The 22,713-nt window shown below is 46.6% G+C and overlaps 2 protein-coding genes across 5 annotated transcripts in view; one reads left to right on the forward strand and one right to left on the reverse strand.

Annotated features, from left to right (window-relative positions):
• The window catches only part of LOC142492542 (uncharacterized), a 177,004-nt gene that overhangs the window by 55,755 nt on the left and 98,536 nt on the right, over positions 1–22,713 (reverse strand). The gene's annotated exons all lie outside the window — the stretch shown is intronic.
• LOC142492541 (antileukoproteinase-like) overlaps positions 12,556–22,713 on the forward strand; it is a 34,476-nt gene continuing 24,318 nt past the window's right edge. For all 4 annotated transcript variants that reach the window (XM_075595239.1, XM_075595241.1, XM_075595242.1 and 1 more), the window contains exon 1: positions 12,556–12,701. In XM_075595239.1, the coding sequence (XP_075451354.1) occupies positions 12,626–12,701 (76 nt within the window). In that variant the 5' untranslated portion in view covers positions 12,556–12,625. The remainder of the gene's footprint in view (positions 12,702–22,713) is intronic.

Raw genomic sequence — 22,713 nt, forward strand, 5'->3', positions numbered from 1 at the left:
GCAACTATGCAGGCATAAAGATCCTGTATGGAGGGAAACGGCAGCAAGGCTCTGACGGGATGACTGAATAAGATAAAACCTGGGTGGGGGGCTAGTACACAGGAAATAGTCCGAGACAGGAAAAGAGGCAACCGTAGGCTACCCCTCTCGTGTACTCACGCTGATATCGCCTGCTGCCCTTACCCGACCCGGTGTCTTCACTGCCCGTGCCTGGCCGGTCCCAACTCCTCGGGCGTCGCGCTGGTGTGTGACGTCATCCCCGAGGGCCGACAGCTGTGCTGTGGATGAATGAAGAGTACACTGCAGCTCAGCGCTCTTGAATCTCCTTGTAGCAGGTGCAGTCTCTTTGATAAAGTTCCATAACGGAACGGAACGAAACGCATCAGAGGTGTTCTCCGTGATGTGATGTGCAGCACCATAGTGTAATAAAGCTGTTTTTATTCATTTACGCATTCGGCTGAGTTCCTGCTGCAGTAACCACCCACCAACCACTTATTTCTCTACTACAGTGTGAGGTGCAGTTTGAAAGGGCCCCCCATCTCTACAATACTGATCGCAAGAAGGTAGCCTACATTTATAACCTCCTCACTGGCAGCGCCCTGGCGTGGGCTTCCCCGGTTTGGGAGCGACGTTCTGATCTTACCCAAGATTACCCGGCATTTAAAGCCGAGTTTCAACGTGTATTCGATTCTCCCGCTCGTCGGGAGATGGCATCTGTTTCTCTCCTCCAGATCACTCAGGGACAGCGGATGGTGACGCAGTATGCTGTGGAATTCCGGACTCTAGCAGCCGAGACTAACTGGGGACAAGAGGCTCTCGTCTCCGTATTCTTGCAGGGCCTGGCGGATCCCATCAAGGATGAACTCTCTCACCAATCCAGGCCAGATCAATTGGAGTTCCTCATTGATTTGGCTGTCCGAGTGGATCAACGTATCCAGGTACGCCGCTCAGAGCGCCAGCGCACTCGCTTCCCTAACTTTCAAGTTCCGTTCTCCAGTACTCCCAGCAACACTCCTGCTCCCCCAAGTGCTACCACATCTCTACGTCCTGCACTGGAGTTGCCTGAGCCAATGCAATTGGGGGTACAACGCATCCGCACACCGATACGGCAGTTCCGCCACGCCGGGGGATTGTGTTTCTACTGCGGATCCATGGAACATCTGGTTCGGGAGTGTCCACTGCGTCCGGGAAACGGGAACACCCAGTGAGTACAGAGGGGCTCTCTCTGGGTGTAATGTCTCCACGTCCCCTTTCTAAAGGTGAACTCCCTAAGAAACTTACATTTCCAGTCTCGCTTTCAGGCGATAAGTTCAAGACTTCTACCGCCGCTTTCATTGACTCAGGAGCTGGAGGAAACTTCGTGGATCTTGAATTCGCCAGGGTAAACCGCATACCACTCGTGAGGAAGAAGGTTCCCATCGCACTCGTCTGTATCGATAGACGTCCCTTTACCCCGGCCCACATCTCCTTAGAGACGGCTCCCTTGCTTCTGTCCTCACATCTGCACAAGGAGATCTTAGTTCTCGATGCCATTCACGCTCCTGGGATACCCATCACCCTTGGTCTTCCTTGGCTACAGCTTAACAATCCTCTCATTGACTGGACTTTCTCTGCTCCCATTTCCTGGAGGCCGAGGTCAGGCGAAACTAATCAACTGCTGGCCAATACCTCTGTTCCCGAAGTTATTCTACCTTCCGTTTACCATCAATTCCGGGACGTTTTCAATAAGGTACAGTCAGACCTCTTGCCGCCACACGGGACTTACGATTGTCCGATCGATCTAGTTCCAGGTTACTCCCAACCCAAGTCCAAGACCTACCCCTTGTCGTTACCAGAATCTCACGCTATGGATGAATATATCCAGGAGAATCTCAAGAAAGGCTTTATTCGTCACTCCAATTCCCCAGCAGGGGCTGGGTTTTTCTTCGTCAAGAAAAAGGATGGGTCGTTGAGGCCTTGCATCGACTACAGGGGTTTGAACCACATAACTATTAAAAATTGTTACCCCCTTCCCCTTATTACCGAACTGTTCCATAAATTACAGGGGGCCAAGATTTTTTCCAAGTTGGATCTACGTGGTGCCTATAACCTGGTGCGCATCAGGAAGGGGGATGAATGGAAGACGGCCTTCAACACGCGTAGTGGACACTACGAATATCTGGTAATGCCTTTTGGCTTATGTAATGCTCCCGCTATCTTCCAGGATTTCATTAACGACGTCTTTCGTAAGGTACTCAATATTTTTGTTATTGTATACTTGGATGATAAGGCAGGGAAGGGTTAAAAGGAAAAACCCAAAAGAAATCCTATTTGCACTCACCTATACTATTAAATGGTTGGGAAAGATTCAATCCCTGGGTAAAAAACCCATATACCATTTAGTGATACACAGTAAAAATAGTTTATTAAACAGTTATACAAAGACAAGTACAAATTGTTAAAAAGAACAGGGAATGGGTGCAGAGAGTGGAGTGCTCAATCTGACCTAGTATAGTCAGCAACAGCTAACAGCAACAAATACCTATGGTATGTCCTCACAGACTAATGCATAACCCTCCTAATGTGCACACGTTCTTGTATGTTGCAGGTGGAGTTTGTGTACCATAGTCATAGAAACGACTATGGTACACAAACTCCACCTGCAACATACAAGAACGTGTGCACATTAGGAGGGTTATGCATTAGTCTGTGAGGACATACCATAGGTATTTGTTGCTGTTAGCTGCGTGCTGACTATACTAGGTCAGATTGAGCACTCCACTCTCTGCACCCATTCCCTGTTCTTTTTAACAATTTGTACTTGTCTTTGTATAACTGTTTAATAAACTATTTTTACTGTGTATCACTAAATGGTATATGGGTTTTTTACCCAGGGATTGAATCTTTCCCAACCATTTAATAGTATAGGTGAGTGCAAATAGGATTTCTTTTGGGTTTTTCCTTTTAACCCTTCCCTGCCTTAACATATGTTGATAATTCCCGTATGCACCTCCTATCTATATGTATATATTTTGCGTACATTTGGTGAGCGGCAATATCCTCTGTTTCAGTATACTTGGATGATATCCTGATTTTTTCCAAAGATCTCCAGGACCATATACGCCACACCTCCTACGTCCTTTCCCGTCCCTGTGAACACCATTTATACGCCAAACTGGAGAAGTGCACCTTTTATCAGACCTCTACTCCGTTCCTGGGGTACATCATTTCCGATGAAGGGTTTAAGATGGACTCCAGTAAACTTCAAGCAGTCACTGAATGGCCAAGATCCAATTCTCTTAAGGCCATACAACGTTTTTTAGGGTTCGCTAATTATTATCGTAAGTTTATACAGAGTTTTTCCACCATTGTGGCACCCCTTACTGCGCTCACCAAAAAAGGAGCTGATCCTTCTGCTTGGTCATCCGAGGCCATCTCCGCCTTCGAGACACTCAAGGAAGCCTTTATATCCGCACCTATTCTCCGTCATCCCAACATTGAACTTCCCTTCGTCCTGGAGGTCGACGCTTCTGATTGCGGTGCTGGTGCCGTTCTTTCTCAGAGACCCACGCCCCAAGATAAGTTACATCCCTGACCCATATTTTTCCAAGAAATTCTCATCTGCCGAGAGGAATTATGACGTGGGTAACAGGGAACTTCTGGCCGTGAAGATGGCTCTTCAAGAGTGGAGATATCTGCTGGAGGGGTCGAAAGAGCCGTTTACTATTCTCACGGACCACAAGAACCTTCTTTACATAGAGAACGTTCGACACCTCGGTCCGCGACAGGCTCGTTGGGCTCTTTTTTTTTCTCGATTCGATTTTCACCTTTCCTATATCCCCGGGACCAAGAACGTAAAGGCAGACGCACTCTCCCGAATACATTCTTCTGAAGAGAGGCCAGAGGAATCTTTAGAGACTATCCTTCCACAAGAGAGGATTCTCGCCACGTCTTCTTTCAAGAATCTTGACAAGATTTTGCACTCCCAGAGACGCATTCCCAAGGACTTGGTGGTTCCCGACAACAAACTCTTCGTACCTTCCAAATTTGTTCCAGAGGTCCTGTCTTGGGGTCACTCCTCTAAATCTGCAGGTCATCCAGGTTTTAAGAAGACTACTGATCTCATTCGTCGGAATTTCTGGTGGCCAAGGATGTCTCAAGATATTCTGGAGTTTACCCGCGCTTGCCCAACGTGCGCTCAAAGCAAGACTCTCCGTCAAAAGCCTCAGGGTTTTCTGTTACCCCTTCCAGTTCCTGACCGCCCTTGGTCCTACATTTCTGTGGACTTCATCGTGGAGTTGCCCAGGTCCAGAGGAATGAACACTATCTTGGTGGTCGTGGACAGGTTCTCGAAGATGTCCCATTTCATTCCACTTAAAGGATTGTCGTCGTCGTTCGGCGCCCAGTTACAAACCAGGGGATTTGGTATGGCTCTCCTCTAGGAATATCCACCTCAAGGTACCATCTCCTAAACTGGCACCTAAGTTCCTGGGTCCTTCCCTATTTGTGAACAAATCAATCCCGTGGCATTCCGGCTCCAACTACCACCCAGTATGAAGATTCCCAATGTCTTTCATGTGTCCCTCTTAAAACCATTTATCTCCAGTCACTTCTTTCCGGATCAGACTCGTAAACCGGATCCCATTACTGTACAAAATAGCGAGGAATACGAAGTTCACTCTCTTTTGGATTCTCGCCTATCCAGGGGTCAGCTCCAGTTCTTGGTGCAGTGGAAGGGCTTTGGCCCTGAAGAGAGATCCTGTGTACCTTCAAAGGACATTCATGCCCTGGCCCTTCTTAAGTCCTTCAGGAAAAAGTTTCCAGAGAAACCATTCTTGGACCGTCCTGAGGCCGTTCCTGAAGAGGGGGGTACTGTCAGGAATCGGCGTTCTCCTCGCTCCCCACACAGTGCACTCCCTCCCCGCAGGGAGCCCCTGGACACACAAAACAATCCTGCCTTACCGGCCTCCACGGCTCCTCGCCCCTGCCGCCGTCGCGGGATCACTCCCCTCGGCGATTCCTCTGCTCAGCGCCAGGCGCGCCCACGCCCTCCTGCACACACACCTGCACCATCCACTGGCTCGGTTCACACGCGTACACGAGTTACAGAGCACACTCAGTCTGCACACTCTTATTCCCGTCCCCCGGACCTCAGGCTCCTCCCCCGCACACTGCACGGGCATACTCAGGTTACTAACAAGACTCAACATGTATATACGTAAAGATTGACGCTCATACACGTATATGGACTCACAAGCTGTATATCAACATATAGATAGATGGGAACTTCAATAAATCATTCCATCATTGTATAATGCAGAGTTAAGGGGGGACATATACATGGGACCTAGCGGTCAGTCAGCACGACTACCGCAGATATGGTTTACCCTGCTTACCCCCCTTAACATATACACTTCCCTAAATAGGGACCAAGGTAACATTAAATGAGGGCTAATGCCCATTACCTTTCCATTAAGTGTATAGGAATACGAAATCCATCCAGGTGAAGTTCCACTGCGTGCAGTCCTGATAGAAGGAACCAGAATGTAGAGAAGCAAGGAGCAGAGCTGGGTTGAAAATCTGCAGGAAGGGTCCTGTAGAAAAAATGAATGAAGGGCACAACTCCGTTCTAAAACTGAGGGTGGTTTATTGAATAAGTGCACAGGGACAGAAACACAGCCCACACACCGACATGTTTCGTCCCACGGGACTTTATCAAGGTGTGTATCAACACCTTGATAAAGTCCCGTGGGACGAAACATGTCGGTGTGTGGGCTGTGTTTCTGTCCCTGTGCACTTATTCAATAAACCACCCTCAGTTTTAGAACGGAGTTGTGCCCTTCATTCATTTTTTCTACAGGACCCTTCCTGCAGATTTTCAACCCAGCTGTGCTCCTTGCTTCTCTACATTCTTCTTCTTCTTCTACTAACAAGACTCACCTGGCCTGCTATGCCTGCACCAATCTGCAGTGTCTCCCTGTAGCTCTTCCTGTCCCGCCTCCGTTCCTAATTGGACCTTCCTGCTTTATCTAGCTCCTCTCTGCTCTCAGTCTTTGCTCGACATAGTCTCTGTATGGAAGTACTTCTGGATTCTCTCAGTGTTTTCACAGGTTTTGACGCGGCTTGTACGACTACCCCCTCTGGCTCTCGATCTCGGCACTCCTTGGACAACGCCCTCTCTGATAACCCCTTGAACACGGCTTGGACTACAACCAATCTCCACTCTCCACTCCCTGACTTCGGCAAGGCATTCTTCACTCTATCTCTACAACCGGTACCGGCAAGTATTGTCTACCTTACTACACCTGGCCTGGCAACGCTTTATACCACACTCCGGACACGCTCCCTTTGCTGCGGGTGCGTGTATTACCACTTCCCCCTTCAGCTCAGGGTACGGGTCTGGTCTGCGGGCTGCACCGGCGTAACATATAGCCCCTATGTTTGAAACGTTGCTTAATTTCCTCTGCACGTATTTTAAACATATCATCACTAGAACAATTGTATTTAAGTCTAATTAAGTCACTATACGGAATTCCTTGTATTTGGTAATGGGAATGAAAACTAGAAGCATGTAGGAATGAGTTGGTAGCTGCTCTTTCTAAAAATATCCGTCTCCACATTGCCCATAAAATTTATATTAATTTTAAGATCAAGAAAGTCCACCGTGGTGGAACTATATTTGAATGTTAAAGTGATGTTTAGCTAGTTGTGGTTGAGAACATCGACAAAATCCTCAAACCCCTTAGCAGACCCCTGCCAGAGGATGAGGATATCGTCAATGTATCTCAAACACAACAGCACATGATTAGTATAATCCAGATTTTCATCACAAAATACAATTTCTTGCTCCCACCATCTCAAAATGAAGGGGCACAAGTTGTCCCCATCGACGTTCCTCTCTTCTGAAGATAACATTTCTCTTTGAAAACAAAAAAAATATGGATTAGAACGAATGTCAATAGCTGCATAAGTAAATTGACTTGATTGGAGCTCAATTGTGATGTAGTCAAGAACTATTTAACTGCCTTAAATCCATCCTGATGGTGTATTGACATATATAAAGCTTCTACATTACACGTATCCATGATGGTATTGTTATCCACTATCACACCATCTAATCTCGATAAATATAATGTATTTCTACCTTTACTATACGCAATAATATCGGTACCCTGTACCACACAGTAATATAGGCCCCAACCTGATACCACCAGTCAGTGTCCCCAAAGTACCATTGGGTGTCAGGCACAAATACCCTGATGTCCCTTTTTCCCAATGTCAAGGCACACCCAAAGTGATGGAGATAGCACTGTCCCTTGTAGTGTTGGTGCAGATAGTTAGGTACCTGCCCTGGGCTCCAGCACCCAGGTACCGCAGACTAACAAGTGCGGATCCGCTAATTCAGTGACGTTGTCGTTCGTGATGGCATCCGCCCATGCGTTGGATGAGCTTCGGTAGCAGGGTCCCACCTTTGAGACTCTCTGTACTTAGTCGTGGTCTTGTCCCAGACCACAGGCCACAATCACCGTGCAGCATCTTCCTCTGTGTCCCTAACACTAATCAGTAATTGTAGAAGTGTCCCTATATAGTGGGCATTCCCTGAAGCAACCGCAACCTACTGTGAATCGGGCCTATCTGGGGCCTAAGGGCGGAGGTTGGGGGGCAAACAAGGACTAGCCTCAGATCCACTGGCTCCTGAGGCACTACCTGTCTGTTCATCTCCCTTCTCCGGCTGACGTGACTCTCAAGAGCGCCAATTATATCAACTGTGGTGCAATGAGAATGTTCCAGCTCTATTGGCTTGTTTGTGCCATGTGACCAGCAACCCCATTGACTCCTGGGGGCTGTAGTTCGCCTGCAGTGCTGTTATGTAACGGCCCCTTCTGTCCCTGGCAGCTGCACATGCGCAAGGTTCACTGCGCTTGCGCTACTTGGGCAGAATGGCTGCGCCCTGCACTTGGAGCCTCTGCATGGACACCGGCGATCCGGTTACCCCTTCGACCGCCCGCATCTCCCCACACTTTTCCGAGTGTGTGTGCAGACTGCCGCCGGTACCCGCGCTCCCCCGCAGCGCCGCTGCAGCCTCCCCTGCTCGCCATACTCTCACTGTAGGCGTTCTTGTAGCCGTCCCCCTCCCACAGCCCGGAGGTATGAGGGGGACCTGGCAACACTTAGAAGAGGTAAAATGAAGGAGGAGGCAGTGGTAGGGTTTTTGTAAGCAAAGACTCATGCATTTAAAAAAGTAAGAAATAAATATAGTTGAACTGTGGTCCAATAGTCAATTCATTTAAAATAAAGGGTTTTTATAAAATAGACGTTGCCTGGAAATTGTTCTAAAAGTGCAGTAACTTGTGATAGCAAATGCTGTATACTGTACATCTCTAAGTTATCTCTTCAGTGAGAAAATGTTACATTAACTTATCCCCATGCTGCATGATTAAAATAAGCTTAAACGTTCAGTTCTTGTTGTATCTTTAGTACCAGAAGAGTCTGCAATGTATACAGATACAGCAGCCATACAAAAATCCTCTATCTGTAGAAGATTATGGGTGTGATTGGCGGCATTCACGGCAGTGTTAATGGAAGAATAACGAGTGAATGCCGCGTGGAATACTGCAGAGTTCACAAAAACGGCTCCGTGAAATGTTCGGATAACGGCCGCTGCATCTGTAACGTGTGGTGCTGTAACTTGCGCTCGCCTCGGAACAAGGCGGGACCCCGGTAATGAGGTGGGAATGTACAAGACTGCGCAAGCACAGCAGCGGGGGCGCGTCTGGAGAGTGGATAGTTAGCTTAGCCGTGTCTGAGTTGGAGAGATCGGGTTAGTTGAGATACTTGCCAGAGTCCAAGGGCGGAGCCAGAGGGATGGTCAATGTACGTTGTCTGGTGGTCTGGGGTTGGAGCCGGGAGAGTGGTCGTATATACGAAAGCCGTGGTCAGGGATGGAGAGGTGCGTGTAGTCAGAGGGTCGTTCCAGAGAGGGTCCTAAAGTCAAGCCAGGTCGGTACACAAGAAAGCAGCAGTGAAAAACACAGGAATAAGGCACAAGGCAAGGCACAGCAAACGCAGGAACACAAGGCACAGCAAACGCAGGAACACAAGGCACAGCAAACGCAGGAACACAAGGCACAGCAAACGCAGGAACACAAGGCACAGCAAACGCAGGAACACAAGGCACAGCACACGCAGGAACACAAGGCACAGCAAACGCAGGAACACAAGGCACAGCAATCGCAGGAACACAAGGCACAGCAAACGCAGGAACACAAGGCACAGCAAACGCAGGAACACAAGGCACAGCAAACGCAGGAACACAAGGCACAGCAAACGCAGGAACACAAGGCACAGCAAACGCAGGAACACAAGGCACAGCAAACGCAGGAACACAGGGCACAGCAAACGCAGGAACACAAGGCACAGCAAACGCAGGAACACAAGGCACAGCAAACGCAGGAACACAAGGCACAGCAAACGCAGGAACACAAGGCACAGCAAACGCAGGAACACAAGGCACAGCAAACGCAGGAACACAAGGCACAGCAAACGCAGGAACACAAGGCACAGCAAACGCAGGAACACAAGGCACAGCAAACGCAGGAACACAAGGCACAGCAAACGCAGGAACACAAGGCACAGCAAACGCAGGAACACAAGGCTACACAGGTTATGCTCAGTAAGGTGAAAGTGAAAGTCTTTTAAAGTAAACAGGAACCAATAGCAAGGGAGGCGGAGCAGAGGTGACGCCTCTGCGGAGTCAGGGATAGGCTGCAGGAGACAAGTAGCATATTAGGAATACCTGCCAAGCAACTGGGGAACGGGGCACGCCATCACGTTCGCGCGTCACCCGCGACAGACAAGGGGGCGGAGCCAAGCGACGTGGCACGAAGTGAAGAGCTACTGGTGCGCTCTGTAACCAGAGCGGGGAGGCACGTTGCAGCAGGTAAGGAGGAAACACGCTGCAGGGGACGTGTTCCCCGATTCCTTACAGGTGCTGAGGAGGGTATAGGTTCGGTATCTGCCCTCACTTCTCCAGCTCCTGGCAGGAACCTCACATGGATGTTTCCTATTAACACTGAGGATGAGATCACTGCAGAGAGAGAGAATATAACACAGGCGTCTGGTGGGGACTTTTCCCCAGGATGTTTGTACTGACAGGTTACCCAGCAATTAGTGACATAGAAACAGTGCTGCATTGGCACAGGTATTTCTGCCCCATAGGAATAGAAAGTACACACATAAAAAGGTGTGTGTTACTTTAGGCATTTTCAGAATAGCAAAATCCCTTTGTTTCAGCACAGTTTGTCCATTTGGGCAGTCTATGTCATAGTTCCTTGGCGGGGAAAGTGGTCCCTTGTTATGGTATACCTAGCCTACCTCCTTCTTTTGTACTTGCTCTGTTATTTCCAGCTTTGTTTCGCTGAAAGCCTGATATGTTACAGATCTCAGCAGCGCCTCCAAAAGTAACAGTGTTCCCCTCACCCAATCGCAGATAGGGGCCATTACAGTGTATAGTGCATACCTGATGGCAACAGGAGGGCTGAGTCGTCCGCCGATTGCAGTGGGGACATAGGGACAGGCTTCGGGGGTTCATACCCCACATATCTCCTTAGCAGTGCAGCGCCTTTATCTGCCGTGGACTCCAGGAACTGAAGGTGATCTCCCACGGTAGAACTTATTACCTCTCCCCCCAGTAAGGTCACGCACCAGGCAGGAGATATACTGCAAACAGGAACGGGTTTATTACTACACTCTGTAGTAACAGTTACTCAGCAGTCATGTACTGGATACAGTCTGTCAGCATTCACTGGATGATAGTCTCTGGACCGCCACTACAGGCCAAGGGCACCTGCAGCCATCCTAGCTTTTCCCCACCTCCCTAGCAGAGGCAGAGGTAAGATCCCCACTCACTCTCCCCCAAAGGGAAGAGCACATGGGTAGGCCACAATCTCAGAATTGTGTGACCTGCCTTCCTCAGAGGGAAGGAACAACTCTAACTTTTGGGCGGTCCTGCCCTTAAGTACAGCCAGGAGGTGGGCACCCCGTTGTCCCAGCTACAACAGGATGTACCACCCCCTGCTGTCACTCAAGTGCAGTACTAAAGGTGAGGGGGAAAAACCCATACCAACTACAGGCAACCTGATAGTACCAGGGTTTACTTCCCAGCCCATAGGGTAGAATAGTATCCAGGGGGTACCCTGCTACATATAGTATCACACAGATGTGTGTAGTGTATGTTTAGTTCCACAGTGCTTTTAACATCATGAAATAAACTACCTGAATGTTCCCAATATATGTGAGATATGCACACACATATGTTTCACCTTCTCAGAAGATCACATTTGAGCTGAGCTGTTTATCACACTCAGCAAGGAAAACTTCCCATCTGTGGGAGCCCTAATGCACCAATGGGCCCTTCCCTACACCACCCTGTTATTATACAGGAGGTAATACTTTACATTTACATCTCTCATTCTCCTCTCATATTCAAAACGTTTCTAAAACTTGTCGCTTTTTCCTCCGCAATATCACAAAGATACGCCCTTTCCTCTGTTACTCAACTGCCAAAACTCTGACTCAGGCCCTCATTCTCTCACGTCTCGATTACTGCAACCTCCTGCTGTCCGGCCTTCCTACCTCTCACCTGTCTCCCCTACAATCTATCCTAAACACTGCTGCCAGAATCACTCTACTCTTTCCTAAATCTGTCTCAGCGTCTCCCCTGCTGAAATCCCTCTCCTGGCTTCCGATTAAATCGCGTATCTCACACTCAATTCTACTGCTCACTTTTAAAGCTTTACATTCTTCTGCCCCTCATTACATCTCAGCCCTAATTTCTCGCTATGCACCATCACGACTCTTGCGTTCTTCTCAAGGATGTCTTCTTTCTACCCCCTTTGTATCTAAATCTCTCTCCCGCCTTAAACCTTTCTCACTTTCTGCCCCACACCTCTGGAATGCCCTTCCCGTCAATACCCGACTAGCCCCCTCGCTATCCACCTTTAAGACCCACCTTAAGACACATCTGCTTAAAGAAGCATATGAGTAGCACTGGATAATCATGGACACATGACACAAAGCTTGGCCCCCTGCAGACGCACTTACTAGTATTCCCTCCTACTGTCTCTGTACGTTCTCCCTACCTACCAATTAGATTGTAAGCTCCTCGGAGCAGGGACTCCTTCCTTAATGTTACTTTTACAGTATGTCTGAAGCACTTATTCCCATGATCTGTTATTTATATTTGTTATTTATATGACATGTATTACTACTGTGAAGCGCTATGTACATTTTATGGCGCTATACAAATAAAGACATACATACATACATACATACATTGCTTCTCTGCGGCATTCTGGCCACATTTCTCAGCAGTTCTCAGGTTACTGACAGTGATGGGGTTAATACATTTCTAAATGATGCTCAGGTCTCAGTAACTTAACGCTGTAAGATGCTTATTGTGACATATTGCATTAAATAGCCCCAGGTCTGTTCCCTCTGTGTCCCTCCCTTCATTCTTCCTTGTCCTGTCTTGTCCTGTCCCCTCCCTTCCCTCTTCCTTGTCCCGTCCCCTCCCTTCCCTGAGCTCAGGGTATAAATCCAAGTGTGTGACAGCCCTGGGGACTCAGACACAGCTCCAGAGACCAACATGTCTCCAACCGCTAGCTCCCTCCTTCTGGGGCTCGTTCTGTGCTCGGTGGCAACCTGGGCAGCAATTCCTGAAGGTGAGTAACATGGCAGGGAGATATGGGGGGAGGTGAGTAACATGACAGGGAGATATGGGTGGGAGGGGAGTAACACGGCAGGAGGATATGGAAGGGAGCTGGCAATAGGATTAGGGGTACTGTAAAGGAACGATAAAAATTGGGGAAATACAGTAGGACTTATATGAAAGGAAAAGATGGGACATGGGGAATAGAAAGGAAGGGATATACATTTAGAGAGAGTGACGGCGGGAGAGACACAAAGGACAGGGACAAACACTAATGGGGTTTATTAACTAAGCTACCAATGTGTTATTGCATAGTTAAATACTAAACTAAACCCCTCTCTTGGAGAAGAGTTAATGATTTCAGGATGTGCTGGGCAGACCAAGAAATGGGGAAAGAGATAGATAGGGCTAAACATATAGAACACTGACATTAGAGGAATACATTTAGCAGAGACTGGGGTTACTTGTTCCTCACCGGTGTATGAAAATGTATCTGGATGGGCAATTCTAGCAGAGAAGAGAGATAATGGAGGAGGCAGTGGGAGAGATTTTGTAAGCACAGTCTCATTATAAACTAAAACATTGCTGAACCGCGTTCCAATAGCATTGCAAGCAAATGTATTTTACCAATATGGTCTGGGCCAGGGATTAATTAATGTTATAAATTCAGCGTTGGCCTGGAAATGGTTCTAAAACTGCAGTATCTTGTGTCAGCAAATATCCATCTCTGAGACCTGCTCAGTGAGAAAATGTTACATTAACTTATCCCCATGCTGCAGGATTAAAATAAGCTTAAACTTTCCGTTCTTATTGTATCTTTAGTACTAGAAGAGCCTGCGCTTCATCCCCGCTGGCGCTGAGCTCGCTATGCGCCAGCGCGCTTACCTTCATCAATGTGGATCAGCACGTCCCCTCTCCCGCTGTGCTCGTGCGCTCTTGCGTGTGTGCACACACGCTCTCCCAAGCGTTGTGTTTGGGGAGACAAGGGAGAGATACTTTCGTAAATGGGCAGTGAGAGGGCGTGTGCTACTGTCACACACACACACACACACACACACACACACACACACACACAACAGGCACTGAATTCAGCAGAGAAGTGGAAAGGAGGGGGGGGCAAACAGACTCTGGGGAGGGGAGGCAAAGGGACTCTGGGGAGGGAGGGGGCAAAGGGACTCTGGGGATGAGGGGCCAAATGGACTCTGGGGAGGGGGGGCAAACAGACTCTGGGGAGGGGGGGCAAACGGACTCTGGGGAGGGGGGGCAAACGGACTCTGGGGAGTGGCGGGGCAAACAGAAAGAGAGGGGGAGGGGAGGAGAGAGAGGGGGAGGAGAGAGAGGGGGAGAAGGGAGAGAGAGAGCGAGGGGGGGGGGAGAAGGGAGAGAGAGGGGGAGGAGAGAGAGGGGGAGAAGGGAGAGAGAGAGAGCGAGTGGGGGAGTAGGGGGAGAGAGCAATGGGGGGAGAGAGAAGGGGAGAGAGAGCGCAATGGGGGGAGAGAGATAAGGGAAGGGGGGAGAGAGAAAAAGCAAGGGGGGGTGAGAAGGGGGGTGGCCGAGAGAGAGCACGGGGGGGGGGCAAGGGAAGGGAGAGCGCTGGGGGGATGGGGGAGAGAGAGCGAACGGGGGATGGGAGAGAGAGCGCAGGGGGGACGGGAGAGAGAGCGCAGGGGGGACGGGAGAGAGAGCGCAGGGGGTACGGGAGAGAGAGCGCAGGGGGGACGGGAGAGAGAGCGCAGAGGGGACGGGAGAGAGAGCGCAGGGGGGACGGGAGAGAGAGCACAGGGGAGGCGGGAGAGAGAGCGCAGGGGGGGGCGGGAGAGAGCGCAGGGGGGTGGGAGAGAGAGCGCTGGGGGGGGGAGAGGAAGAGCAATGGGGGGGGAGAGAGGGGGAGAGAAAGCGCAATGGGGAGAGAGAGATGAGGGTAGGGGGGAGCGAGAGATAGAGAGAGATATAGAGAGAGATATACACAGAAACACAGACAGCCCCTATACAGCCAATGACACACCCCATCCCATAATAGCCACGCCCCCCCCTCCTGCTCTAAAAATGTTGCAGGACAGCAATCGCTCATGCTTGGAGAGCTGGTGACATCACCGCTCTCCAAGCATGAGCGAGCTCAGCGGCAGCGGGGCCGCAGCCTAACGTGCGGTGCTGAGGAGGGTGTAGGTTCGGTATCTGGCCTCACTTCTCCAGCTCGTGTCAGGAGCCTCACATGGACGTTTCCTATTAACACTGAGGATGAGATCACTGCAGAGAGAGAATATAACACAGGCGCCTGGTGGGGACTTTTCCCTAGGATGTTAGTACTGACAGGTTATCCAGCACATAGTGACATAGAAACAGTGCTGCGTTGGCTCAGGAATTCCTGCCCTAAAGGAATAGAAAGTACATACATAACAGGGAGTGTGTTACGTACAGTATGTTAGGTGTGTTACGTACAGTATGTTAGGTGTGTTATGTACAGTATGTTAGGTGTGTTACGTACAGTATGTTAGGTGCGTTACGTACAGTATGTTAGGTGTGTTATGTACAGTATGTTAGGTGTGTTACATACAGTATGTTAGGTGTGTTACATACAGTATGTTAGGTGTGTTACATACAGTATGTTAGGTGTGTTACGTACAGTATGTTAGGTGTGTTATGTACAGTATGTTAGGTGTGTTACATACAGTATGTTAGGTGTGTTATGTACAGTATGTTAGGTGTGTTATGTACAGTATGTTAGGTGTGTTACATACAGTATGTTAGGTGTGTTACGTACAGTATGTTAGGTGCGTTACGTACAGTATGTTAGGTGTGTTATGTACAGTATGTTAGGTGTGTTACATACAGTATGTTAGGTGCGTTACATACAGTATGTTAGGTGTGTTATGTACAGTATGTTAGGTGTGTTACATACAGTATGTTAGGTGTGTTATGTACAGTATGTTAGGTGTGTTATGTACAGTATGTTAGGTGTGTTACATACAGTATGTTAGGTGTGTTATGTACAGTATGTTAGGTGTGTTATGTACAGTATGTTAGGTGCGTTACGTACAGTATGTTAGGTGTGTTACGTACAGTATGTTAGGTGTGTTATGTACAGTATGTTAGGTGCGTTACATACAGTATGTTAGGTGTGTTACGTACAGTATGTTAGGTGTGTTATGTACAGTATGTTAGGTGTGTTACATACAGTATGTTAGGTGTGTTATGTACAGTATGTTAGGTGTGTTATGTACAGTATGTTAGGTGTGTTACATACAGTATGTTAGGTGTGTTACGTACAGTATGTTAGGTGCGTTACGTACAGTATGTTAGGTGTGTTATGTACAGTATGTTAGGTGTGTTACATACAGTATGTTAGGTGTGTTACATACAGTATGTTAGGTGTGTTATGTACAGTTTGTTAGGTGTGTTACGTACAGTATGTTAGGTGTGTTACGTACAGTATGTTAGGTGTGTTATGTACAGTATGTTAGGTGTGTTACGTACAGTTTGTTAGGTGTGTTATGTACAGTATGTTAGGTGTGTTACATATAGTATGTTAGGTGTGTTATGTACTGTATGTTAGGTGTGTTACGTACAGTATGTTAGGTGTGTTACGTACAGTATGTTAGTTGTGTTACGTACAGTACGTTAGGTGTGTTACGTACAGTATGTTAGGTGTGTTACATACAGTATGTTAGGTGTGTTACATACAGTATGTTAGGTGTGTTACGTACAGTTTGTTAGGTGTGTTACGTACAGTATGTTAGGTGTGTTACGTACAGTATGTTAGGTGTGTTACGTACAGTATGTTAGGTGTGTTACGTACAGTATGTTAGGTGTGTTACGTACAGTATGTTAGGTGTGTTACGTACAGTATGTTAGGTGCGTTACGTACAGTATGTTAGGTGTTACATACAGTATGTTAGGTGTGTTACATACAGTATGTTAGGTGTGTTACGTACAGTTTGTTAGGTGTGTTACGTACAGTATGTTAGGTGTGTTACGTACAGTATGTTAGGTGTGTTACGTACAGTATGTTAGGTGTGTTACGTACAGTATGTTAGGTGTGTTACGTACAGTATGTTAGGTGTGTTACGTACAGTATGTTAGGTGCGTTACGTACAGTATGTTAGGTGTTACATACAGTATGTTAGGTGTGTTACGTACAGTATGTTAGGTGTGTTACGTACAGTATGTTAGGTGTGTTACGTACAGTATGTTAGGTGTGTTACGTACAGTATGTTAGGTGTGTTACGTACAGTATGTTAGGTGTGTTACGTACAGTATGTTAGGTGTGTTACGTACTGTATGTTAGGTGTGTTGCGTACAGTTTGTTAGGTGTGTTACGTACAGTATGTTAGGTGTGTTACGTACAGTATGTTAGGTGTGTTACGTACTGTATGTTAGGTGTGTTGCGTACAGTTTGTTAGGTGTGTTACGTACAGTATGTTAGGTGTGTTACGTACAGTATGTTAGGTGTGTTACGTACTGTATGTTAGGTGTGTTACGTACAGTATGTTAGGTGTGTTACGTACAGTATGTTAGGTGTGTTACGTACAGTATGTTAGGTGTGTTACGTACAGTATGTTAGGTGTGTTACGTACAGTATGTTAGGTGTGTTACGTACAGTATGTTAGGTGTGTTACGTACAGTATCTTAGGTGTGTTACGTACAGTATGTTAGGTGTGTTACATACAGTATGTTAGGTGTGTTATGTACAGTATGTTAGGTGTGTTACATACAGTATGTTAGGTGTGTTATGTACAGTATGTTACAGTAGGTGTGTTACGTACAGTATGTTAGGTGTGTTACGTACAGTTTGTTAGGTGTGTTACGTACAGTATGTTAGGTGTGTTACGTACTGTATGTTAGGTGTGTTACGTACAGTATTTTAGGTGTGTTACATACTGTATGTTAGGTGTGTTAGGTACAGTGTGTTAGGTGTGTTACATACAGTACTGTATGTTAGGTGTGTTACGTACTGTATGTTAGGTGTGTTACGTACTGTATGTTAGGTGTGTTAGGTGTGTTACGTACAGTATGTTAGGTGTGTTATGTACAGTATGTTAGGTGTGTTATGTACAGTATGTTAGGTGTGTTACGTACAGTATGTTAGGTGTGTTACGTACAGTGTGTTAGGTGTGTTCGTACAGTATGTTAGGTGTGTTACGTACAGTATGTTAGGTGTGTTACGTACTGTATGTTAGGTGTGTTACGTACAGTATGTTAGGTGTGTTACGTACAGTATGTTAGGTGTGTTATGTACAGTATGTTAAGTGTGTTATGTACAGTATGTTAGGTGTGTTACGTACAGTATGTTAGGTGTGTTGCGTACAGTTTGTTAGGTGTGTTACGTACAGTGTGTTAGGTGTGTTACGTACAGTATGTTAGGTGTGTTGCGTACAGTATGTTAGGTGTGGTATGTACAGTATGTTAGGTGTGTTACATACAGTATGTTAGGTGTGTTACGTACAGTATGTTAGGTGTGTTACATACAGTATGTTAGGTGTGTTATGTACAGTATGTTAGGTGTGTTACATACAGTATGTTAGGTGTGTTACGTACAGTTTGTTAGGTGTGTTACGTACAGTATGTTACAGTAGGTGTGTTACGTACAGTATGTTAGGTGTGTTACGTACAGTTTGTTAGGTGTGTTACGTACAGTATGTTAGGTGTGTTACGTACTGTATGTTAGGTGTGTTACGTACAGTATTTTAGGTGTGTTACATACTGTATGTTAGGTGTGTTACGTACAGTGTGTTAGGTGTGTTACATACAGTACTGTATGTTAGGTGTGTTACGTACTGTATGTTAGGTGTGTTACGTACTGTATGTTAGGTGTGTTAGGTGTGTTACGTACAGTATGTTAGGTGTGTTATGTACAGTATGTTAGGTGTGTTATGTACAGTATGTTAGGTGTGTTATGTACAGTATGTTAGGTGTGTTACGTACAGTATGTTAGGTGTGTTACGTACAGTGTGTTAGGTGTGTTACGTACAGTATGTTAGGTGTGTTACGTACAGTATGTTAGGTGTGTTACGTACTGTATGTTAGGTGTGTTAGGTGTGTTACGTACAGTATGTTAGGTGTGTTATGTACAGTATGTTAAGTGTGTTGCGTACAGTATGTTAGGTGTGTTACGTACAGTATGTTAGGTGTGTTGCGTACAGTTTGTTAGGTGTGTTACGTACAGTGTGTTAGGTGTGTTACGTACAGTATGTTAGGTGTGTTGCGTACAGTATGTTAGGTGTGTTACGTACAGTGTGTTAGGTGTGTTGTGTGCATGTGAATGGGAGGCTGTACTCGGAAGGGAGTATTCAGTACATTGATGATGCTCTTCTCTGCAGCAGAAATACCTGATATACCAGTTCTATATCTTTGCTAAAGGACTGGGGAGAAGCCAATCCTGAGTTGTAATAAGACAAGCGAACGTGTGGACATTACAATATGTGCAGCACAGGTACTTCTAGGCGAGACCTTAAAATAAGAGTTAAAGGGAAACAGAGAGAGCGCTGGGGAAGTGAGATGGGAATGAGAGGAAAAGAGGGAAAAGGAGAATAGAAAGGAAGAGATAAACATTTATACAGAGTGACCTAGAGGGAGACAAAAATACAGAGAATTACACAGAAGGGTTTAACACATACATATATATGCCCTGAGAAAGGTCCCATTGTGAGGACCGAAACGTTGGCGGCCTTGTGTTCCACAATACACTTTTTTGATATCAACCTTGCAGTGTGCTGTCTTCTTTGGTCATCAGGATCCCCTGGTTACCACACGTCTATATATATATATATATATAATATATTTATTAACTCATTTTCAATACAATATATATATAGTTAGCAACTACAAACTCAATCTCTTGAAAATGAGTTAATAATTTGACAATTTGTTGGATATACTGTACCCAGAATGAGTGAAATAGACAGACATGACACACACACACACACACAACACTGCATGATATTATATCCAGAGAGGAATCTTTTAACGTGTTCCCAAACTGTGTATGGAAGAACTGTATAGCTGGATGCGTAATTCTAGCTGAGAAGAGTTGTAATGAAGGAGGAGGCAATGGTTGTGCTTCTGTAAGCAAAGTCTTATTAGAAATAAAAACACAAAGAGCATTATCTGATCTGATCTGATCTGTGATTCAAGCCAATCGATTTTAAAAACATGGTTTGGACTAAGGATGAAGTGGTGTTATAAATACAGACTTTGCCTGGAAATTGTTCTAAAACTGCTGTATCTTGTGTCAGAAAATATACATTTTTTAGAGACCTGCTCGGGGGCAAATACTTGAAAACGAGCGGTAACGCTCAATGTATTACCGCCTCGTAAAACAGTTTTATTCATTTAAAAAAAGTGTGTAACTGTAACGTACAATGTTGTCAACTTATTATTTTGTAACGTGGAGTCCTGAAAATGAGAGGCAACTTTCAATTATTTTTTTTTACTGGATTTTTAAAAATAAATAAAAGAGTTCCTTAAGATTGAGTCCCCTCCCACTACCAGCAGCTAATGTCTCTGAGTATCCCGAGTCCCTTCTGTGCTGGAGGGGACTATTCCCATGGCTGCTAAAGCTAGGAGTCTGCGTGAGCCAGCAGTGCCATTCCTGCCATTACACCCCCAATATCTTCACTCAATCTGTCAAATCTAATGTGGTAGGTCCACTCCTGACTGGCCCTCCTCTTTCTTTTCCTCTTCACTTGCTTCCTCTGCTAAATGTTACCAGATAACTTCCAAGTCCTCAGTCACAATTCCACCCTCTGCACCAATAGTCGGCCTGGTCAGTGAGCAATAAACTCCTTACGAGATTGCCAATGCGCATCAATGTTTCAAGTTGCCTCTTAAAATCAATTATCTGGAACGCCACATGCTTATATTTCACACAGAGGTCTACTCCCTGTACATGTGACAAGATTTGCATTAAGTGACATTCTAAAACGTGGTAAAACTATGGCGTATTAAGTGCTAACTAACAACGCATTTCTCTAATCTATATCTTTAAACAAACATTTTTTGTGTAAGATCCTTCTTGTCATAACTCCACACTTAATCCAATTGCACTAGAAACAAAAACAGCAATACAGTCACACAGCTCAGACAATGCTTGCAAGCTCCCTATGACCTTGAGGATGGAATCTTAATCTTTGCTGGCAACACTATATTATGTAAGGTAGTAAAATAAGAGCAGGGTGTAATTTATCTGTAGAAGGACTTGAATAAACTGAACAATTGGGAATGTAAATAGCAGATAAATATAAGAGTATGAATTTGAGAAGAAAGAATTGTGACTGTGCTTATTTCCAATCAGGAAGTGGACCCGCAGGGCTGAGGTAGGGAAGCAAATAAACTGACCAGGGCCCCGGGACAGAGTTCTGTAAGAGTATCCGTAGTCAGTATGGAACAGGGGTCAGGGCTGGCGGAAGAGTTTCAAATGCCAGGAGACAGGCAGAGATCAGTGCAGGCGGAAGGCAGCGAGGTCGGGGTCAGGGTCCGGAGTCAGCAACTGGGAAATCCAATGGACAGGGAAGCCAAAGGGAGCGGCACGCCAAAGCAACAGGCAAGCCACACGGAAGGACCAGGAACGGGGAAGGCTCAGGAACTAGAGCCCAGGGCGGCCAGGAACACAACTAAACATATACAATGCTCAGGCAGGGGCTGGGAGTCACTGGCTGCTATTTAAGCCCTGGAACAGGTGCAGCCAATATAGCAGGCTGCCAGTAATCAAAATGTCCTCAGCAGCCAGATAAGGGCGGGCTCCAGCCAAAGCCTGGACTGAAACCCTTACAGAATAAGCAGACTGAATACAAACTAAATGTGACAAAACGTGGTCAGTCCTTGATGGAGAATGATTTCGGAGGGCTTGTACACATCAGGCTTAGCAATAGTGCTTAATAGCACAGAACATTTTCTTGCATAAACAGGATATAGATGTAAGGGAAGACAGTATAATTATGGTTAATTATCTCCTTCTGTATTTAAAGCGTAAATGTCTCTGTCCTCATGGACTCACTCTGCTGCCTTCCTATTCATTTCTGTGTAAACTGCAATTTTTTCCTCCTTTATTTTAAGGCTCTACCCTCCTATGTACCTCCATACAGTATATCTCAAATCTGCTCTCTCGTTCCACCCCTATATGTCCCTTAGGCCCCGCTCACACAGCATGCTGCACGACGTGTGCTTGCTTAGGTGCACGCGCGCGTTTGTCACAGATGTCTGGCGGCCAATGGTAGTGTTCAGTATTGAAACTACCATTGGCGGCAAAGTGCGGCGCCGACGCTGCTGCAGTCGCGGGAGTCTTTTCCATCTGTGATCTCTGGCAGCAGCAGCGTGACGTCAGTTTCAGCAGCCAATCAATGCCCAGACGTACATTGGTTGGCTGCTGAAATTGTGGGGACGGCAGTGGACACGGGACGGTAAACGAGACGGGGGGGGGAGGGATGAGGGGGGTGAGGGACGGGGGGGACGGTAAGCTAAAATAAATAAATAAAATAAAACTAGCTTTGGGGACACGGGGACACACTTTCATACCCGGTCTTTGCAAACACAGGTTTCGGGGAAGATGTGTGCTGGGGGGGGGGAATGTCACATCATTGTGTCTGCTGGGGAGGATCACACATCGCCCAGCAGACGGAGGCGTGCACATGCGGATGCGCGCACGCAGCGTTGCGAAGTTCCCTGCGTGAGCACGGCCTTACGTTTAGTCCAAGTTTGTCTCATCTTGTTAACTGTTATCTTTAAAGCGCTATCTCATCGTAAATGTGTGTCACTAATCTCTCCCTACCTGTGGGAAACTCTTCCACTCAATATGCATCAGGCATCTTCACTTTCCATGTTCAGCCACGCTGCAAATCCCGCTCTTAAGAGAAGTATCTCAGTTACGTTCTGTGAACTCCAGATACACGTGGCCTCCCCTGTCTGCTCTTCTAATAATGCACTTTTACTCCTAATGTGTCTGTAAGACCCCAACATAACACTTAGAGTGTAAGCTCTTAAGGGCAGGGATTACTTTTGCCTTATGTTGTCATTTACCTGTTTCCCTTATT

Source organism: Ascaphus truei, chromosome 4, assembly GCF_040206685.1.
Source record: "Ascaphus truei isolate aAscTru1 chromosome 4, aAscTru1.hap1, whole genome shotgun sequence".
Classification (NCBI taxonomy): domain Eukaryota; kingdom Metazoa; phylum Chordata; class Amphibia; order Anura; family Ascaphidae; genus Ascaphus; species Ascaphus truei.